This window comes from Gossypium hirsutum, chromosome D01, assembly GCF_007990345.1.
Source record: "Gossypium hirsutum isolate 1008001.06 chromosome D01, Gossypium_hirsutum_v2.1, whole genome shotgun sequence".
NCBI classification, from domain to species: domain Eukaryota; kingdom Viridiplantae; phylum Streptophyta; class Magnoliopsida; order Malvales; family Malvaceae; genus Gossypium; species Gossypium hirsutum.
The window spans coordinates 6,476,529-6,495,751 of record NC_053437.1 but is presented as its reverse complement, the minus strand read 5'-3'; the positions used below and the strand labels follow the sequence as shown (position 1 = coordinate 6,495,751).

Below are 19,223 nucleotides of genomic sequence, written 5' to 3'. Positions count from 1 at the left end.
GGGTAGACCTTTTGTCTCGCAATCCGTGTAGCCTTAGGCGATCCGTTCATCCCAAACTCGCCTAAGTCAGCCTTTACGCCCAAAAGTGAGGATTCTTTTAAGAACTCCTCCAAGGCACCAATTTGTATAGCGGAAGCGATTGTGCCAAAAGAAGCTACAAGTGAACAACAGAAAGCCAAAGAAAGAATGCACACAAAGTGTTTGAGTAAATGCTCAAGAATTCTATTACTCTTAAGAATTTAGCTTTCAATTGATGAGTACAAATGAGGGGGAGGCTCTCTATTTATAGTTGAGCTCCCCCAAAACCGACGGTCAAGATACATTTACATCGATGGACGAGATTCACTATATCCCTTGATTTTAGGGATTTACAAGATTTGTCATATCAAATCTAATCTAATCTTTACAAGATATGATTCTCTCTATCTTCTAAGATTAGTTACTAAAATTAGCCTAAGTTGCCATGTCTTCATCATCGGGTCAACCAGGCTTCAATTTGACAGGCTTCTTCAATAGTTCTCTAAATCGGGCCAGTTCTCGTAGGCTAAATGTTCCCCATCTAATCGATAGACCTCCATGGGGCGCTTCTTGTACCATGGTCACGGGCTTTGCACTTTGGCCCGTGACACATGCGTATACCAACATACAAAGCGAAAGGCACGTTGAGAGATAGTTGCAAGCAAGCATTGCTTGGGTAACCACTATTTCTGACCCATTAATTTGCTTGATTATAGAATAACCAAATGACACAACAAGACAGTGTGTTTAACTTTTTCATACATTTCTTGAGTAAATGTTGGCAAGTTGGTTTTTATTTTTATGCTCTATTCTTGGCACTCTTACATGTTTAGATTTAACCTTAAATATCCAAAAATAGATCCCTTTTGAACAACACATATGTATATATAATAAACAGGCGTCTGCAATTGCAAGTTCTATCACAGGTGCAAACACAAGAAGAAACCACAACAGCAAAATAGCATGTAAATGGATAGAAAAACATTTAAAAAGTTGGTCTCACACTTGGTTTACACTTTTGTGTCATGCTTCTTAACATTTTTGTGTCATGCTTCTTTACATGAGGAATTTGTATATAATTTTTAAAATATTTGTTTCTTTAAGGGAACTTAATATAAATGTTTTGACTGTGCAAAATCTTAATTTTATGTCTGTTTTAGAATGAACTTTTTAAATTTCACTTGTCCCTTTGTTTTGCTTGTTGTGTTTCCATGTAAAAAAAGTTTTGGTTGATTAGTCTAGCAAAAGAGGATCATAGACTTTGCAAGAGTCGCCAAGCTTCCAATGTACTCTTTTTCCAAGATTGTTGTAGCTTACTTCAGTGCTAAATCTTCTGTATTTGGACTTCTAAGAGAAAAAAGATAAGGTTAATTTTTTGACATCACACCCATTTGGGGCTTGTTTGGTTTTATGTGAATGCATTTGATGCATTTATTCTAGTGTTTGAGGAGGTATGTTTGGCAACGGGCTCTTACCAATTTGAGCCTTTTTTCAGCTTCTGTACCATTACCAATTGTGGCAGCTGTATATTGTGTTCTCTTCAACTTTGTCTCTTCTGCTGGTCTTAGCTTTCTTCAGTTTTGTAACTTGAATAGATTCAAAACAAAATTCGTATTAGGCTTCCTTGAAATATCCATATCTGACATTTTTCAACATATGCCCCTAGGTATATATAGAGATATGATGCTCCAAATTGAACAATTTGTAATAAATTAATCACTCTCTGTTTATTAGCAACTGAACAATTTTCTTTCCTAATGAAATGCAATTCAGTGACAAAGTGGTTGTGATCTTTTTATGTCTCATACAACAGTTGCTGCTTTTGTTGTTTTATTCTTTGATTTAACACTTTGTCGAAAAAATGATGAAAGCAGAAAGGACATTGGATTGAACTGGTGGGAAAAGTTTTGCTTTTACAAATCAAATGTTAGGAATGATGAATTCTATGCACTACCCTTTAGACTTAACAAGCTTTTCCCATCAATTTAACCTTTTGAAAAATAAATATTTACTGTGACAAATTATTTGCTTTCTATTTCCATTTCTTAAGTTAGATTTATCTTCCTAATTTTCCTTTTCATCCTACATCTTTATTCAATAAGCTGTTTTTGAGTCACCTTGGCTAATCTAACAATTGCTTTTACCTCATGTTACACTCTCTCTTATTTTTCCTTTATCCATCTGTGGTTCTTTTCTTACTTCTCAGTCCTGTTTTACGCTTGACGTATTAAATAGGATGACTTTTTAAAAAAATTCATATAATATATGTATATTTCTGTAGAGTTGGAAATTATGTAATTTGGATGTGGATGTATTAAATGGGTATTTTAAAAAAAAATAATTATTAAACATTAGTCATCAATTAATCAAATCCACAAAAACACATTCTTTTCTTTTCTTTCTTTTTTTTCTTTTTGGGGTGATTGATAAAGAAATAAATTTCAAGTTTTTTACTTGCAAAGATAGTTGTAATTTCTATTTTGTGCTTTGTAAAGATTCTTAATGTGTATTGTTCATTTTTCTTTGACAGTTTGTTATTGCTTCCTCTTCTTCTTTGGCTTATTTGTTTGCTTCCTCCATCCACAGTTGAGCATCTTGTATTCACTGAATCACTATAAGTTCTTTGGCAATTAAATTCTTTTATTTTGTTTTACTGTTATTGAAATTAGTATTGGAGAAATGTGACCCTTTTACTACAATTTAAAGATATGTAACACTTTAATATCTTGCAGTAATGGCTCGTCTGCCTTTAATAGTACAAAGTGAGAGGCGTAAAAGAATTGGTCTTGCATTGACAATATGGTTGCAAATGTGTACAGTTGCGAGTTGGTTCTTAGTTACATTGGGTGTCATCCATAGCCTACATACTTATAGACCAAGGATTAGATCCCATATTTTAGATTTTTATGCAAAATGAGATTATGTGAAAAGACTTGTATATGCTAGTGACGAGAGTGTATTGAACATGTTAGGATGAATAGAATTACTTTTTTTAAACTATGTGAGATGCTACAAACTTTAGGGGGATTGAAGTCGTCAAGGAACATACTTGATGAGCAAGTGACAATGTTTTTACATATCATTTCTCATCACTTTAAAAATCGAGTTATCAAACATCATTTTAATAGGTCCGGGGAAACCGTTAGCAGATCATTTCACAATGTTTTAAATGCTGTCATACGCTTACAAGATGTGTTATTTAAAAAGGCAAAGCCAATTACAACTAATTCTACAGACCCAAGGTGGAAATGGTTCATGGTATTAGAGTGAGTTCTATATATAGCTCGTACATAATTTAGTTGATACAGATTCAAATATAGTATCCTAACCCGAGGTTTTATACATGTGATGTAGAATTTCTTAGGTGCTATGGAACCCACATCAAGATTAGGGTTCCAACAGTTGATAAACCTAAATATCAAACGTGAAAATGTGACATAGCAACAAATATGTTAGGTGTTTGTACACCTGATATGGATTTTGTTTATGTTCTTACTGGTTGGGAAGGTTCTATTGCTGATGGACGGGTTCTTCGAGATGCCATTAGTAGGAAACATGGACTAAAAGTTCCTTATGGTAAAGTGCAAAATTAAAGGAATTTAAATTAATTTTTAAGATCATACTTTTTTGGGAAATTAACCATGATAAATAGTTTCTTTTTATAGGTTGTTATTATCTAGTTGATGCTGGATACACAAATTGTGAGGGATTTCTTGCGCCTTTTAGAGCACAAAGATATCATTTGAATGAGTGGCGTCAGGGTTACCAACCAAGTACTCTGGAAGAATTTTTCAATATGAAACATGCTTCAGCGCATAATGTTATTGAAAGATGTTTTGGGTTATTAAAACTTTGATGGGGAATACTTAGGAGTCCATCATTCTATCCTATAGGGGTGCACAATAGAATCATTATTGCATGGTGTTTGCTCCATAATTTTATTTGAACCTATATGAATCTTGATCCTACTGAAGCAGAGTTAGGAGAAGGATTACCTAGTAATGTGATAGATGACGATGAACCGAATATCGTAAATATTCATCCATCGGATGCATGAGCTACTTGGAGGATGGAACTAGCCAACTAAATGTTCGATGAATGGAAAACATCTAGAAATTAGTTAGGTTTAGGGTAAAAATAGTAAACGTTAATTTGCTTATGTTATTTCATGTATCTAGTTTATAAAACTTTGGTGGTGTTTGAATTGTTTTTTTTGTATTGTACTAGACTTGTTGAATTATAATTTATTTTCTTTTGATTCATCATGTGTTATAATTTTATAAAGTGTTAACCTTTTGATTCATAATATTGAACTTAATTTTAATTTGCATTTTTTCTTAAGATAGTTATGTTAGGTTTTTCACAATCAAGTGTTTCTTCCCAAAATTCTCGAGAAGCCAAAAAGAAATGGGTTCCAGAAAAAGATGCTACGTTGGTTGCTTGTATGTTCGACTTGCACAATGTTGGAACCTTTAATGCAGATATGAGATTCAAAGCTGGTTATTTAAATGAGATGAAAAAAAATGTTAGAAAAATTTTTACCCCATGCCATGTTGAAGGTTAAACCTAATCTTGAATCGAGGATTAGGACATTGAAAAGGGATTGGTCAATCGTTTATGACATGCTTAGTGGAAAAAATAACAGCGGCTTTGGTTGGGATGAGCATAGACAGCTTGTTGTTGCTGAAGATGCGGTGTGGAACTCATATATAAATATAAGAATTATTAAATTGAATTGGTATGTTTTGGTGTCAATTTGAAGTTATATTGAAATAAATGATTGGAAATGGTTAAAGGAAAATTTTTGGCATGTAGTTGTGTTGATTTTATTAATTTTTAATTGTGCAATATTGCTCCAAACTTAAGGTTTGATAGATGGATATGAAGTAGGTACCAAATGGCCTAATTTGTATCAAAACAGAGTCCACGTCACGACCTTAGGCGATGGTCGTCGTGACAAGCTTTAGATTTTAGGTCACAGCGTGACGAGTAACCTCGTTGTCACAACGAGACCAATCCAGTATGTCACATCACGAGGAGGAACTCCCCCATGTCATGACGTCGACTCGAAATTTTAAAAATTTACAATTTAGTCCTATTTAGTGCTAGGGTCAACAAATGAGCTTTCGTAAGCTCGATTAAGGCTCGAATTTGATTATGTAACATATTGTAAATGTGTTTATAACATGTTCGTATGTTTGAATTATCATTTTACTATATAATTGAGTGTAGTTACTCCGACAACAAATGTAGCATCTTGTTACTCGAACCCGACAATCGGATTACAAAATATGAATTATTAATGTATTTATATTTTATATAAATATAATTATGATTCATAAAAATAATCTACAACTATTTTAATTTCAGTATCACTTTCTTTATTTTAACTTTTTATTCGTTGGATGATGGTAAAAGATATATATCATAGAGCAATACATGTTATATTAAGTGGTAAAAAGTTCGATTCTAGTCTGAGTATTGTGGATGGAGAAAATAATGTTAGAAGATTTTATCTCCCATTTAAGGGTTTAGCCCAGCTCAACTTTAGATTTAGTTGGAGTCCAATATGATTACTAGATATTGGAGGGTTCTGCTCATCCCATAATCTTACATTCTCAAATAGTGTCAAGATGCTATAATATATAGGCTAATCTTATTATCATTTATTTTTTTAAGAAATCTTATATTATGGGTGTAATCTTAAATTTTAAATTTTTTATTTTTTTCATTATTTTAATCAATTTAGTATTTTTTTATCTCAAATAAAATTTAAGCCTAATTAAAAACAAAATTCTCTTTTTCTTAAAAGTAAAATAGTAAATTATAATTATTATATTTACTTTAATGATTTATTTATTAGTATATTAGTTATGATTATAATTACAACTATAGTTGATAAGCATCCATTTTTTATGAATTATTATAATTATAATTTATAAATTTATTTCAACATCATATATTTACTTATTAATATATAAATTGTAATAAAAAGAATTCTAATAATTTATCATAGAAATTTAGACTAATTTTTTAAAAAAAAAAAACAAATTTTATAAAAAAAATGACAATTTAGCAAAATGTTCAAATCTTATATTCCATCAAAATAACCAAACAAAGTAATGTACATCTAGGATATTCCACTTTGTAAATTTACATCTCCGTAATCTTATTATAAAATAAAATCTTACGTTATTTGAATCAAACATATTTATATTGGTATAATCATATAAAAAATAAATTTTCTTAATCTCATTATGAAATATAATCCCCAAAAAAAGTGAGTTTGAAATTTTATGATCTTCAAATGTTGAACTAAAGTAAGGCAATAAAGGAAAAGAAATGAATCAATCCATGATATGACTTTAAAGTTCAATTATTAGAAAACAAAAGAATAATTGCATATAATCCAAGAGAAAAGAAAAATATGCTTTCTTTTCCCATGAAAGCCTCCACTCAATGGACTAACTTTTGTCTTCAATGTTATCTTCTCTTTTTTAGCTGCTTTTTCATTTCTTATCATTCACACTAAACCATTTAGGGTATCACTATTTTAATTTGGTCACCCATTTTCCCTAAACTGATTTTTTTTTTGTAATTTACATTGAAATAATATATGACAATAAAGAGAGGAAATTAGGGGGGGATAACAAAAATAAATGCACAACTACTTTAATTTCAAAATGGCTGGGAAAAATCCCTGTCAAAAAAATTGAGCACTGATTTTGTAGTGTGTGAAGCTTGATGAAGACATTGCAATTGCATTGTATTTTGCTTACTTTTAAACTCATGTCCCCATGATTCATTAGCAGTTCAATTATCTTATCTGATGAAGTCCTTTTCAGTTGAAAATCAAGTAATTTCCTAATGCTCCATCATTTGTATTTTTCTTTTGAAATCGTTAAATAACTTGATGAATTTTTTTTAACTAATTCTCTTGAATTTAATCAAATTTTTATTTTTATTTTTTTGATTGAATTATGGTTTCTAATTTTTAAAAAATTAATCCAATTTTTAAACTTTCCCTAAACTTTTTTTTAAATTTTTATTAGTATAAATATTATACAATTACAAATTTAACAATATATGTCCGACCAACTATAACTTATAAGACAAAAAATTAAATAAAATCAAAACAATTTTTTAAAAAATCAGATATGCACAAAATAGGATTAAGACCCAACAACCAAAGTCTTCGTTAAAATGTAAAATCATTTCCATTTCAACCTCCAACCAAATGGAAATTGTAAAATTAATCAAATTGGTAGCCATTAATATGTATTCCTCAACGACAAATGATCCATTATTATGAAGCCCCAAAAGGACCATAAATTTGACAGAGATTTAATTTATTTGGACTATGAAAACATCCTTAATCCAATCAAATACATCAAATCTTCGATAATTTTTGTTCCTACCAAATCATATCATTTGTTCTGACCATTGTTTTTCACTGTCTCCCCCATGTTGCCAATCTAACGGCTCAATTTTCATCTTTGGTCTACCCTTTAGCCAGTCCATTGCCTTTTTCAGCCTATCTTTATCAGCTTGTCAATAATTTCATTAACAGTAAAAAAAGAAGATTAAAATCAAAATCACACCCCCAACTATTTTTGAAAAAAGAAGAGCAAATATAACTGTTTTACAGAGTTTACAGTTTTACCGAACCTAAAACAAGGGAGAAAAAACAAAGAAAAGTAACCCCAAAGATTTTTTTTTTTAACTATTCAAAAGGACTAAAAACTACAACATTTACTGATTTTTTTACTCATAAAAAACTTCAAAGTTTACCACAAATATCTTTCTTTTCTTTTCTTTTCTTTTACTTTTTACTGCTTTCTAGCGAACCTGGCTTAAAAACCAACTCCAGCCGCGCCAACTTCAAGTGCAGCCGGCTCGAGCTTCCTATTCTTCCAAAAGCAAGCATCGGGTGCAAGCTTAGTCGATGACCTCCTCGGCTCCGACTTACAGCGCGTGAGAACAAACGACTCATACCCTTTAGCCATAGGCCCACAGCCGCCACCTCCCTTAGCTGCCGTAGCCATTGGTGGAGGAGCCGGGAAAGAACAAGACGACCTAGGTGGGTGTACCAAAATAGGAGCAGGATTGCGGTCAATGCTGATCCTTGCTTTGGGTTGATCTCCACCGTCTTTTTGTTTGACTTCTGGCTTCTGCTGCTGCTTCTTCTTCTTCTTCTTCTTCTCTGGTACACACCTTATGAAATCCGTACTGCACACCCAAGTCTCCTTGGATACCTCCATTGACAGCTTTGGCTCACACATCATTAATAGTAAACAATCTGGCAACAAATCCTCTTGACTCTCACTCTCCTTTGACTTACTTTCTGGTTCCGGGCATTCGGATTCGGATCTTCCTTGGGTTGTCTCAGTTTCTTTCTCTTCTATTGTTGAAGTTGTACTCTCTTCTTCTTCAGCTTCTTCTTCAACAGCAGCTTTATATTCTTCTTCCTCCGCTTTAACACTAACAGTTTCATTTTCATCTTCAGCTTCTTGTAGCAGTTCTTCTTCAAGGCCACCTTCATTTTCTTCAACATAAAGCTTGTCAAGATAAAATGAAACATGGGGAGAAGTTTCTTCTTTTATTGTTGACTCTTGCTGGTCGTCTTCTTCTTTTCTTTCAATTTCTTGTTCTTGACATTCTAGAATTGTTTCTTCATTTGAACTTCTTCCTGAACTTTCTTCATTTACTTCAGCATCATCCCTTAGTACCAAAACAGATTCAGCCTCTGTTTCAGCTTCAGCTTCTGGGATTTCTTGTTCCTCAGTTGCTTCACAAGAAACATACATTTCACTGTCTTCACTAAACTCTTGGCGTTCAATTCCTTCTCTTTCCACTTCCACAGCACCCTCTTGAACCTCTTCTTTTTCTTCTTCTTCTTGTTCATCTTTTGGCAATGGAGTTTCCAGGAAATTGTTAGCAAGAGCAGCCATTTTAACAGGATCAGATCTACACCTCATCAACAACAAAGCATTCTTGGGTGGTATACAGATACTCACCCTACCTTTTTCTTCTTCTTCTTCATCACCCAAATAATCATTTATTTCAATATCCTCAAACACATGTCTCCTTTGACTGCTCCTCATCATTTCACTGCATTTCCTTCTCTCACCATCATAATCATCATCATCATCATCATCATCTTCCCCACCACCAACCACCAACTCAATCTCCCGCCCTTTCCCTTCCCCTTCTTGCACTGCCACCAACCACCTTGCAAATACAGCCCCACAAGAGCTCCCATTCCCATTTCTCTCATTAGATCCTCTTTTCTCTTCTTTATCCCTTTGGTTAACCATGCAAGAAGGCCTACAAGGCAAAAAGCAGTTAAACTCAGCCCCGAATGCCCTCAAAGCTTCGCAAATAGTCACCGGAAAATGAACCCATTTCTTGCATTCTTGTTGCTGATGATGTTGACTACCGCTGCTCAAAAGATGAAAGCTGCTACTTGCTTCAAGACCATTGCTCCCATTGTTGGCATTGTTTGTATGATCCACTTTCCTGAAACTAACTTCCCCTCTTCTCTTAGATCTGCAAGCTCTAAACTTTTTGCCTTGTTTCTTGGTCTTGACCCTAACTTGACCTATACAAGTAACCTTAGGGGAAGAAGGCTCAGGGTTCTCAAAAGCACACCCTCTTTTCTTGCCATTAGTTGGAAACATGGGTGAAGCCTGGCCACCTTTCATGCTACCATTGCTTCTCAACCTCCTAGTGAGCGATGAAGAAAGAGAGATTTTGGGAAGGTTCCCTAGCACGACCAGGACTAAGGATGGATTTCGAAGAGATTTTCATTGACGAAGAAGAAAGACGTGAGGTGAAACAAATGAAGAGCTCGCTCGTGGTGCTTGTTGCGTTACTGCTGCTGCTACTGTTGTTGATGCTAGTACTTCAATGGGGTCGCTCAAGATCCATTATTTCTTCAAGTGGTCTTTTTTTTTTTTTTACTTTGACGTGACCATTTCAGTAGCAGGAAGAACAAACCCCAAAAAAGAAAAAAAATTCAGAGATTTTTTTGTGTGAGAGATGGTCAATGAATGAAGAAGAGAAATAATGGGTTTTGTTTGTTTGATTGTAGAGTGGTGGGGTGCAAAGATTTTACAGATAGAAAGATTAATGGAGGAGAGAGAGGGTTTATTATTTAAGGAAGAAGAGGAACTGTTGGTGTTTTGTCTGTAGCAAAGTGTAAGCTTGCTTTACTTTCTGGTTCCAACGGGGGGCATGGGTGTTAGCATGTTCTCTTTTTTGGGGGGATTGTCTTTAAGTTGATGGAATTGACTATTTTAGCCTTGAATTTTCTAGGGAAAATCATTAAGGGAAAGTTTGTTCTTTTAGGGTCATTAAAAGTGGAAGAAACAACCTTCAAACAAGTGGTGGGCTGAGAGTGAAGTCTGCACCAAACTTTGACTGTCTTGATTCTTACACTTACAAAGTTACCTTTAGGATTGGTCAATTGTTTTTATTCTTTTTAAAACGAGTAAAAATGAGAGTGGAAATGAATGGTAAAAATACTATTAAAAAATTATATTAATAGTCTGATTGTATTTTATATTTATTAAAAAATAAATAGATTAGTTTTTTCAATGTTAGATTAAACAAATTAAAATTGATACATGTACGTCAACATAAGGTAAATGTGGCACTGCACGTGTAATTATTTGGTTATTTTATTAGTCATGTCAGTTATTAACAGTAAAAATAAATGAAATTTTTAACATAAACAATCGATTTGCCTTTTTATCTAATATACATAGACTAATTTACTCATCTTTTGAGTAAATGAACAAAATGTAATTTAACTCATAGTATAGGGGCTTCCATAATACTTTTTTCTCAAAAATGAAATTATAAAAAAAATGGTAAATTTAATTTTTTTTTATTTTTTATATGTATTGTGTTTATAATTTTCTTTTGTCATAATAATAGTTTATAAAAGGTTATATATTTATAATATTTTTGAAATTATATAAACTTTAAGATATTTATGTATTTGTATTTATACTTGCACACAAGTTCCTTCCAAGGTTTTTTTTTTGTCTAATCATTAAAAAAAATAAATTTAATATATTTATATAATTTCTATAATTAAACCTATGAGAAAGGGTAATTTATTTGTGTTATGGTATTTGAATCGTCCCATGGGTGAAATTATAAGTGAGGAGATAAAGGCTTTTTTTTTTTTTAAAGAAGAAATATTTAAAAAAGATGGGAATTATGCATCTTGCATTGGTGTGTTTAGAATCTAAATTGGTGATACATTTTAAGTGTTGAAATTCAATAATTATATAACAAAGCACTGAAATAATTTATATTGCAATCTAGGAAAAAGATTGATTGAAAATTGTTGTCTTCTTGTTTATATCATCACATATCATTGGATGATAGACAGATATGAGAAAATGGTACTGGTGTAGAAAAATAATAAAATAGCAATTTAAAAACGGACATTTGATTCGGATTATTAAAAAAGACAATCACAAGTTCAAAAGAATTAATCTCGATAAAACAGATATAATTAAACATTATAGCAGTGTATGAAATACTATTCTAATATACATGCTCATTTATGATAGAGATAAATGCATTTTGAACATGTATGTGGTTACTTCTTATTGTTCCTTTTCTCTACACCATTAAAAACCTAATAATAAAACCATGCATGGCATTTAAGAATAAAAATAAATGAGAGAGTTTGTAGCATATGTCATGTAGTTAGCCAAGGGTGGAGTGGAGGCTTCCCCTCCTCCCCTACCATCTTATCAAATGCGGGTTTTTAACTAAAATAGGGTAAAAAAAAATTTGTACTGAAATAGGATGTCAGAAAAATTATTTACAAAAATGTGTTACTTTTTTCATTGGTGCCTATCTTAGAGGCACCAATGAATAAAAAACTAATAATTTTTTTTGAATAAAATATTATTTTTTATTTTTTAAAAAAATTAAATAAAAATACGGGTCAAAATACGGTCAAAGGAGAAAATGGGTCGGGTGGCGCCTGTCAGGTAGGCGCCACTAATTGTGTCTCATAGGGAGGCGTCATTAAAAGTGCCTCATAGGGAGGCGCCAATGGATAATTTTGTATGAATATTGTAATTATTTTATAATTAATTTTGTATTTATAGTTTTTGATTAGTATTTTGTATGAATATTGTAATTATTTTATAATAAATTTTGTATTTATAGTTTTGGATTAGTATTTTGTATGAATATTATAATTTTGTAATTTTTTGTATGAATATTGTAATTATTTTATAATTAATTTTTTAGTAATTTAGGATTATGTTATAAATTTTTGTGTTTGTAATTATTTAAAAATTAATTTATTAGTAATTTAGGATTAAGCTATAAATTGTTGTGTTTAGTTTAGTATTTGGTGAGTTTAACATATAAGTTTATAAAAAAATTAAAAATTATTTTATTAAAAGTTTAATTACAACTTCCTTTTTTAATCATATAGTTGTTGTTAACTCATTTAATTTTTATATAATGTAACTTTTATATAATGTAATTTTATTTGATTTTGTATTTATTTAACAATATTTATTGATTTTTTGAAACAAATTTTTATATAAAATAAGACCATTAGCGCCTCTCAACATGGCACCACTAATGGCGCCTCTCAAATAGGCACCACCATTGTCGCATCTGAGATAGGCGCCACTACTATGTATTATACGAGTCATATACTGACCCGGGAAAAAAATTAATTATATTTTATAAAAAAAATTTAATATAAAATATTTATTGGCGCCCATCTAATAGGTGCCATTAAAAAAAGAAAAAAAATTAATAATTTTTTATTCATTGACGCTTTTGAAATAAGCACTAATGAAAAAAATAACTCATTTTCGTAAATAATTTTTTTTTACATCCTATTTCAGTACAAAATTTTTTTTACCATATTTTAGTAAAAAACCCTATCAAATGCACCATATACATACATGTATAAAAATAAACATGGGCAGATCATGTAATAAAATGGCAGACAATAGCAACCAGTCGAGGATCGACAGAAAGATAGAAAAACGTTGGCATCGAAAAAGAAAGAAGAGTGTCTTGGAAATATCAAACACCATCCGTGTGCTGTGCCCATCTATTCTTTTTCTCTTAAATTTTGTTATCAATCCTTCTATTTTGCAAAAGTTATGGATTTAATCATCTTTTTGATTTTGATCAATTTTAATCCCTATACTTCATTGCTATTGGTTTTAACTCAAACAATAGCAATAAAGTTAGTTTGGTTGAATTCTATTAGTAGTCTTGTACTATGCGTGGTTTACTCTATATTCTCTAAGTAAATCATTCTAAATCACTTTATTGTTTGAACTTTAAAATTTTGGTCTTGACGCAAATAGTATTTGTGAATCCATTAATTGATTTTCTAATCTGCAATATAAAAAAATACCAAGTTGACATAACGTTACACATGAATATATATTTGTTGCATCAGATTGTAAACAGCAGAACTTAACTTAATGGATTCAACTGTTATCATATTAAAAGTACAGGGACTCTTAACAAAATTTAACCTTTTTTATCAATGGAAATAGCCGTTTTCTGGTGTGGAGTTAAAACAAGGTGGCAATACTAGAAAATATGTGGGGGCAAAAAATGGGTGGTTTTTTTTTTTATGCACATGGAGGAGAGATGGAGGAGGTGAAAATATAAAAAATAATATCATATCATGATAGAATAGAATTTTTAAGATATGAAATAAACATATAATAATATAAAGTGTTAAAATGAGCAGATGTGCACGTGGCCTATGACTTGGAGAGAGAGAGAGGGCGGGGGGTGAAAATGACTTCTCAATATTTTTTGTTTTCATTAATTATTCTTTTACTATATATTTACCCACTCGCCTTTTATGTTGTTTGTGCATAACCTGTCTTTTAACCCTACCCTTATTTTTTGTCATGGCTGAGCAATAGACCTTCATTGCATTGTAATTTGTACTAAAAGCATTCATATGGTCTCTTGTATGTGATAAACAATCCACTTTTCAAAGTACAAGTTAAGCTTTGGTCACAAGAGGAGCTCACCTTACACATAATCAAGGAATTATCTTGTAACAAATATGTTTTATCGTAATGTTAATAAACATATAAAAGTACATTTCAATAACCAAAATTTCATATTTAAGAAATCATAATCATAAAACCCAATCTTGTTGTCCCTCCCTGCAATGTCCAAATTTTCAAACATGCTTTGTCCACATATAAAGAGTTGCAAGTTTCATCACATTCATATCACTTAAAGAGTAGTTGGGGAGCGCGTGCACAAAGGGCAAAGGCCAAAAGAAAATTGAAAGTTGTCGGTAGGAAAAAGAAAACCATGAGCAGTTGAAAGAATCAAAGAGGCAAAGACCTGGTTGTCGTTTGGCAGTATAGGCAGGACAGACCCACGCTAGCATTACATTGAGAATCGCACTTAAACAGCGCGTGAGTTTTTTTTTTAAAAATGAACATGTACAAGCTTCCATTTGGTGTGGAAAGGACCACCCTAGTTTTATAACCATTGAGCCAATCCTCACTTGCCACCTCAACATTGACCCTCCTTTACAAAGTTTAGCCAGTTGGGATACCCCATCAGTGATTTTAGCACTTCGAAGTGAGGAAATAACGAGGGAAGGGTTTTTCTTAAAAAGGAGTGCAGGGTTTTTGACCAAAGAACAAGGCAAGACATGTATTGAAAGTTAAAGAAAAGGTCACTAAGATTCCTACTTTAAGTAAATCAAAGCCCAAATTCAAGGTTAAATGGCATTAAATAAATTGGGTGATACTGATATTTCAGAATTTGGGATTTTGATCCAAAATCATGACATTTCGATAGATGTGAGGACCCTTACGCCTATGCACTGGAAAACAAAATTGCATATATCATATCACTACCATAAAGAGAGAAAGCTTAAAAGCATTGTTGGCATTAGAGTTGAGGTGTTTGAAGCTTTGAGATTTGAGTTTGTGATTGATTACCAAAGGTTATGTGGTAACCACATAATTATTGTTGGGTTAAAAGTATATCGTTAATTGATCCCAATGATATAATCAAGATTGATTTGTTAATTATCATCAAGATGATATAATTTACTTTTTGTACTAAGAAATTGGTATTCGTACTTAATTTTATGGAGAGTTGGAGACAATGAAATTGTACCATTATTTACATATTTATATTTTAAAAGAAACTGATTTAATAAAATCAAATATGGTGACATGCCTCATGATAAGGTGGTTCAAGCTTGGACCGCTACCTTCAGATGGCTAGTTAGATTCCTTAGGAGACATGGCTTGGGCTTGTTAGGCCTATATGTGATTGGACTGGATCCCCATGGCTCGACAGTCCTAGTCCCTAGTTGTCAACACAAGCAATTTTACATGCTTCAACAAAGCTCCAAATTTTAAATGAATTCCATTTTTCTGATTCAAAGTGTTCAACTGTATAACATTTTCAGTAAAATGAAGGAAGAAAAACGTAACAAAAACGTTGATGCTCAAAGTATTTACAGATTCCGACAGGACACTGAAGGCTAACACCTGAAGAATTCCAACATTATATACAACGTCCTCAGCATCATATATTCTATCAAATTTATGTTGAAAGGAACATTTAGAAGAAAAAAATTCCAAGTTATTTGTGATGTTGTAGAACTTACTTTAGTCAAGTTCCAGCACTACTTTACCAAGGATTTGTTTCTTGTCCTTAGCTTCATGAGCCTCTCTTACTTGTGTTATTGAAAATGTTTTCTCCACCGGTATACTCAGCTTCCCGGCTTCCGATAATCTGCGTATCTCATGTAAACCTTCCGAGTCCGCCCTCATGTATATCCATGAATATTCTGCAAACACCGAATGGTCGAAAGATTCAGCAGCAGATCATTAACATTACGGGATATGAATCTACCGTCGGAAATGCAGCATTTCATGGCAAGGATGAATCGAAATCTTCAAACTACGAGATTAAAATGGAAAAATGCACCGGAAGATGCATAAGGCAACACACATGTTAATGTCTTTTTTCAGACAGCAGAGCCATGTTTCTGTTACCGGTAAGACATACATAAGGAATATGCAAAATCAACAAAATGGGAACTTACTAACAAGATAGCAACAAACTGAAAATTTTGAAAAATTTTCACATATGCTAATATTATTTCTTCTTAGATCCTCTCTCATATAGATCTTAACTTGAGAAACAGTTTTCTTTTCTAAAAACATGTTTATCGAGAGTAAGATGACAAATAAACTATGTACCTATTCCGTGAGAAAATTTGTATCGAATCCTTTTCTTGAATAAAACAGCTGTAGCTGCAGGAAGCCCAATCGGTAGTCCATACCTGTCGCTCAGCGCTGCTGCCTCTCCCTACAATGATAGAGTAATAGACGACTAGACATTTGATAATTACATCACAGCATTCATAAAAGCACCTACCAAAATTTCCAGCTAGCAAAGCTGGTATAAATTCTTAAGGGTTTGCACCGGGCCATGACTCTTGTTATGCATGTACCAATAACGTTGAACAGGAAAGGGATTTGAAGAAAAGAGAAGGAAGTACCCTTTTAAGATGACAAGCATTACAAGATTACACCTCTTACCTGAAGTGTCATATAGTGCCCGCCTCTATTCAAAAGATTGATGCCTATTCTTTCTGTCTCTGGCACACCAATGGTGTCTAGGACAGCATCGAATTTTTCCTTAATTACTGACTCAATATCCTGAAATAAGCATCTCGTTAAAGCTCAAATCAGTAATCAATATAAGGCAGTGTCAATTAGTAAGCATTCCTAACAGCTATCAATATCAAAATAATAAATCGTTAATTATCACTTGACCACCTCGGAAGTGTAATCAACAGCCTGCTCAGCACCTGCTGCAATTAATCGATTTATACTTTGATTTCCACAAGTAGTTGTAACATGGCACCCTGCAGCAACCGCGATCTGAATGGCAGAAAAACCTACTGCACCTCCGCCGCCTACTACTAACAGCCTTTGCCTGTTGAATGAGAATTTGATCATGGGAGGATAATTTGCAACAGTTCCCCAGAAAATTTAGTTGCAAAATTCAGTTGGCAGATTGTATTGTTATACTCTCAACCAAAAATAAGTTTGTTAGAGGCGGCACGGAAATGAGATGGCATACTTCATCAATATCATTATGTATTTACTTTAATTTGAAATGCATATATAGAGATTCATCTTTGGACAACTATCCAAAGATAAAATGAAACAAAATAAGTTCAAGCCAAATATAAGGAGCATCACAATAATACAAATTTCGGATTGCTACAAGCCAATATAGTCAATGCCCTTCAAACTCTCTGATCTACAATGACAAACCTATGAACCTCAAAGATGATCATAAATTTCCATGAACACAGGCAAACAACTTATCAATGGTAAGACACTATTAACAAGCCATAATATTTGACAACAATTTGTTGAAATCAGGAAATACACGAAAACATTGCTGAAAATGATGGCCATTCCAGTGAAAGAAACATACCCTTCAGTTATCCTTGCAGTACTTTTTAAGGCACGCCATGCAGTCAATGCAGCAAATGGAATGGCACTTGCTTCCTACAACACCCAAAAATAATTCTCAGATCCATGCTGTGCGATTATTAGAGAACCACGAATTAGAATAAATGATGATGAAAAGGTTAGTCGGAACAGTAGAAAAAACAGATAGTAGATAATATGTGAGTAGAGTGTACTATCATCCACTGCTGCTAAGAATGAACAACCAGTAATCTTAAGTCACAAGTAAATCTATTTCTTTCTGGAAACAATCAAAAGTAACATAAATTTGTTTTTCACCAAAAGAATAACTAAATGATTGAATAAGTTACCACATGAGTCAATGAAGCTGGTTTCGGAGAAAGCTCGTCCTCAGTAAGAATAGCATAGTCTGTGTATGTACCCCTCAGAGCAGTTGGATGCAGAGCACCAAAAACTTCCTGCCCTACAGTCAGTGACTTCACTGAAGCACCAACAGCTGCAACTTCACCACTAACATCACGGCCCAAAATGAGAGGTAGAAGCGGCTCGAATATGGAACGACCATAGCCAGATCGCATCTGCGGAAAGAGATATTCGGAAAATTAAAGCAAAATGATTTTAGCTGCCTGATTTGCTATGTAAACTGAAAGGTTCTTTTTTTCTTCCTAATTTAATTTCAATCCTTTTGCAACTTTTGAAATCAGTCCATAAAATTTACACAGTTTCAAAAATCCCACAACTCAAATTTGCATTAAGAAATTATATAAAAGAAAATCTAGCACCATCCAACATTTTACATTAGTTTTTTTTTTCACATTTTTATGGCAAATTAAACAACATTTAAATGAATTAAGCAAATTAAATAGATTCAAACAAATTAAACAAGGAACTAATTTTCTTTTTTTAAAAACCTTCACATGCATAAGGAGATTGATTCATATAGCCAATAATCGACGGGAAAAAAAACCAAAACAGGAACTCATTTCCATCTCATTTCATTTTCTCGCACTTTCCCAGGAACCGAACAATCCAATAAAAAAACAAATAAAACAAACTTTTACGATTCAATTAAACAAGAAAAGTTCAACCAAAAAAAGGGACTCACTCTGGTATCAAGGGGGTTGATAGAAACAGCTCGGGCTCGAACCAGAACTTCATTGGGCTTAAGATCAGGAACAGGCACATCGGGTCGGAGCTGCAACACCTCAGGTCCACCGAACCGAGGCAGCAACACCGCCCTGCAGCTGCTTACGTAGCACCGAATCGAACCCACTTTCATTGATAACTCCGAAATGGGTCTGGGTTTTAGGCTTTGAAGTTTCAAGACAGCCATCCTTTTTTCCCTTTTTTCTGCTCAAATTTTCTGGGTTTCAGCTTCTTTCTTTTGTTAAATGAAGGGAAAGCAAAGGAGAGACGTGGAAGTGTTTTAGTCCGCAGAGAAGAAAAAAGGCAGTTGTGAATTGTGAGTGAGGGCCTAAGGGGCGTGGAAGGAGGTGATGAACAATTTTTAATCGCTTATTACATTAATAAAATAAATAAAATTTTCTAACCTTATCTATTAAATCAAGCTAGAATTTTCAACTTGATTTTATTTTTGATATAAGTATCATATTATTAAATTAACTATTAAAAAAATCATTGAATTATTGTTTTCAATTATATCTTCTCATACTAAATTCAGGATTAAAA

General features: G+C 32.7%; 1 protein-coding gene and 1 pseudogene across 3 annotated transcripts; both read right to left on the bottom strand.

Moving 5' to 3' along the window:
• Positions 1-7,601: 7,601 nt before the first annotated feature.
• LOC107939194 (histone acetyltransferase KAT6B-like) lies at positions 7,602-10,257 on the bottom strand (annotated as a pseudogene). Its single transcript, XR_001695081.2, has one exon. The product of XR_001695081.2 is annotated as a histone acetyltransferase KAT6B-like (transcript).
• A 4,872-nt stretch (positions 10,258-15,129) lies between these two features.
• LOC107939204 (reticulon-4-interacting protein 1 homolog, mitochondrial) lies at positions 15,130-19,054 on the bottom strand. Of its 2 annotated transcripts, none has more exons than XM_016872498.2 (8): positions 18,640-19,045; positions 17,885-18,112; positions 17,539-17,612; positions 16,869-17,028; positions 16,629-16,748; positions 16,287-16,395; positions 15,689-15,871; positions 15,130-15,384 (listed from the first exon to the last, which is right to left on the bottom strand). In XM_016872498.2, exons 1-7 carry the CDS (start codon positions 18,865-18,867, stop codon positions 15,690-15,692), a joined length of 1,101 nt encoding a protein of 366 aa, XP_016727987.1. In that variant the 5' UTR covers positions 18,868-19,045; the 3' UTR covers positions 15,130-15,384; position 15,689. The 2 variants fall into 2 exon arrangements, with proteins under 2 accessions (XP_016727987.1, XP_016727986.1); XM_016872497.2 differs by lacking the exon at positions 15,130-15,384 and adding an exon at positions 15,426-15,569 and having other exon boundaries at positions 18,640-19,054.
• Positions 19,055-19,223: the final 169 nt, after the last annotated feature.

Excerpts from the sequence above, each read along its gene's own strand:
- LOC107939204 (XM_016872497.2), bottom strand. The coding sequence starts at position 18,867 with ATGGCTGTCTTGAAACTTCAAAGCCTAAAACCCAGACCCATTTCGGAG. Across the intron at positions 17,613-17,884 it reads CAGCTTCATTGACTCATGTG|GAAGCAAGTGCCATTCCATT; the intron begins GTAACTTATTCA and ends TGGGTGTTGTAG. Across the intron at positions 15,872-16,286 it reads CAAATTTTCTCACGGAATAG|AATATTCATGGATATACATG; the intron begins GTACATAGTTTA and ends CGGTGTTTGCAG.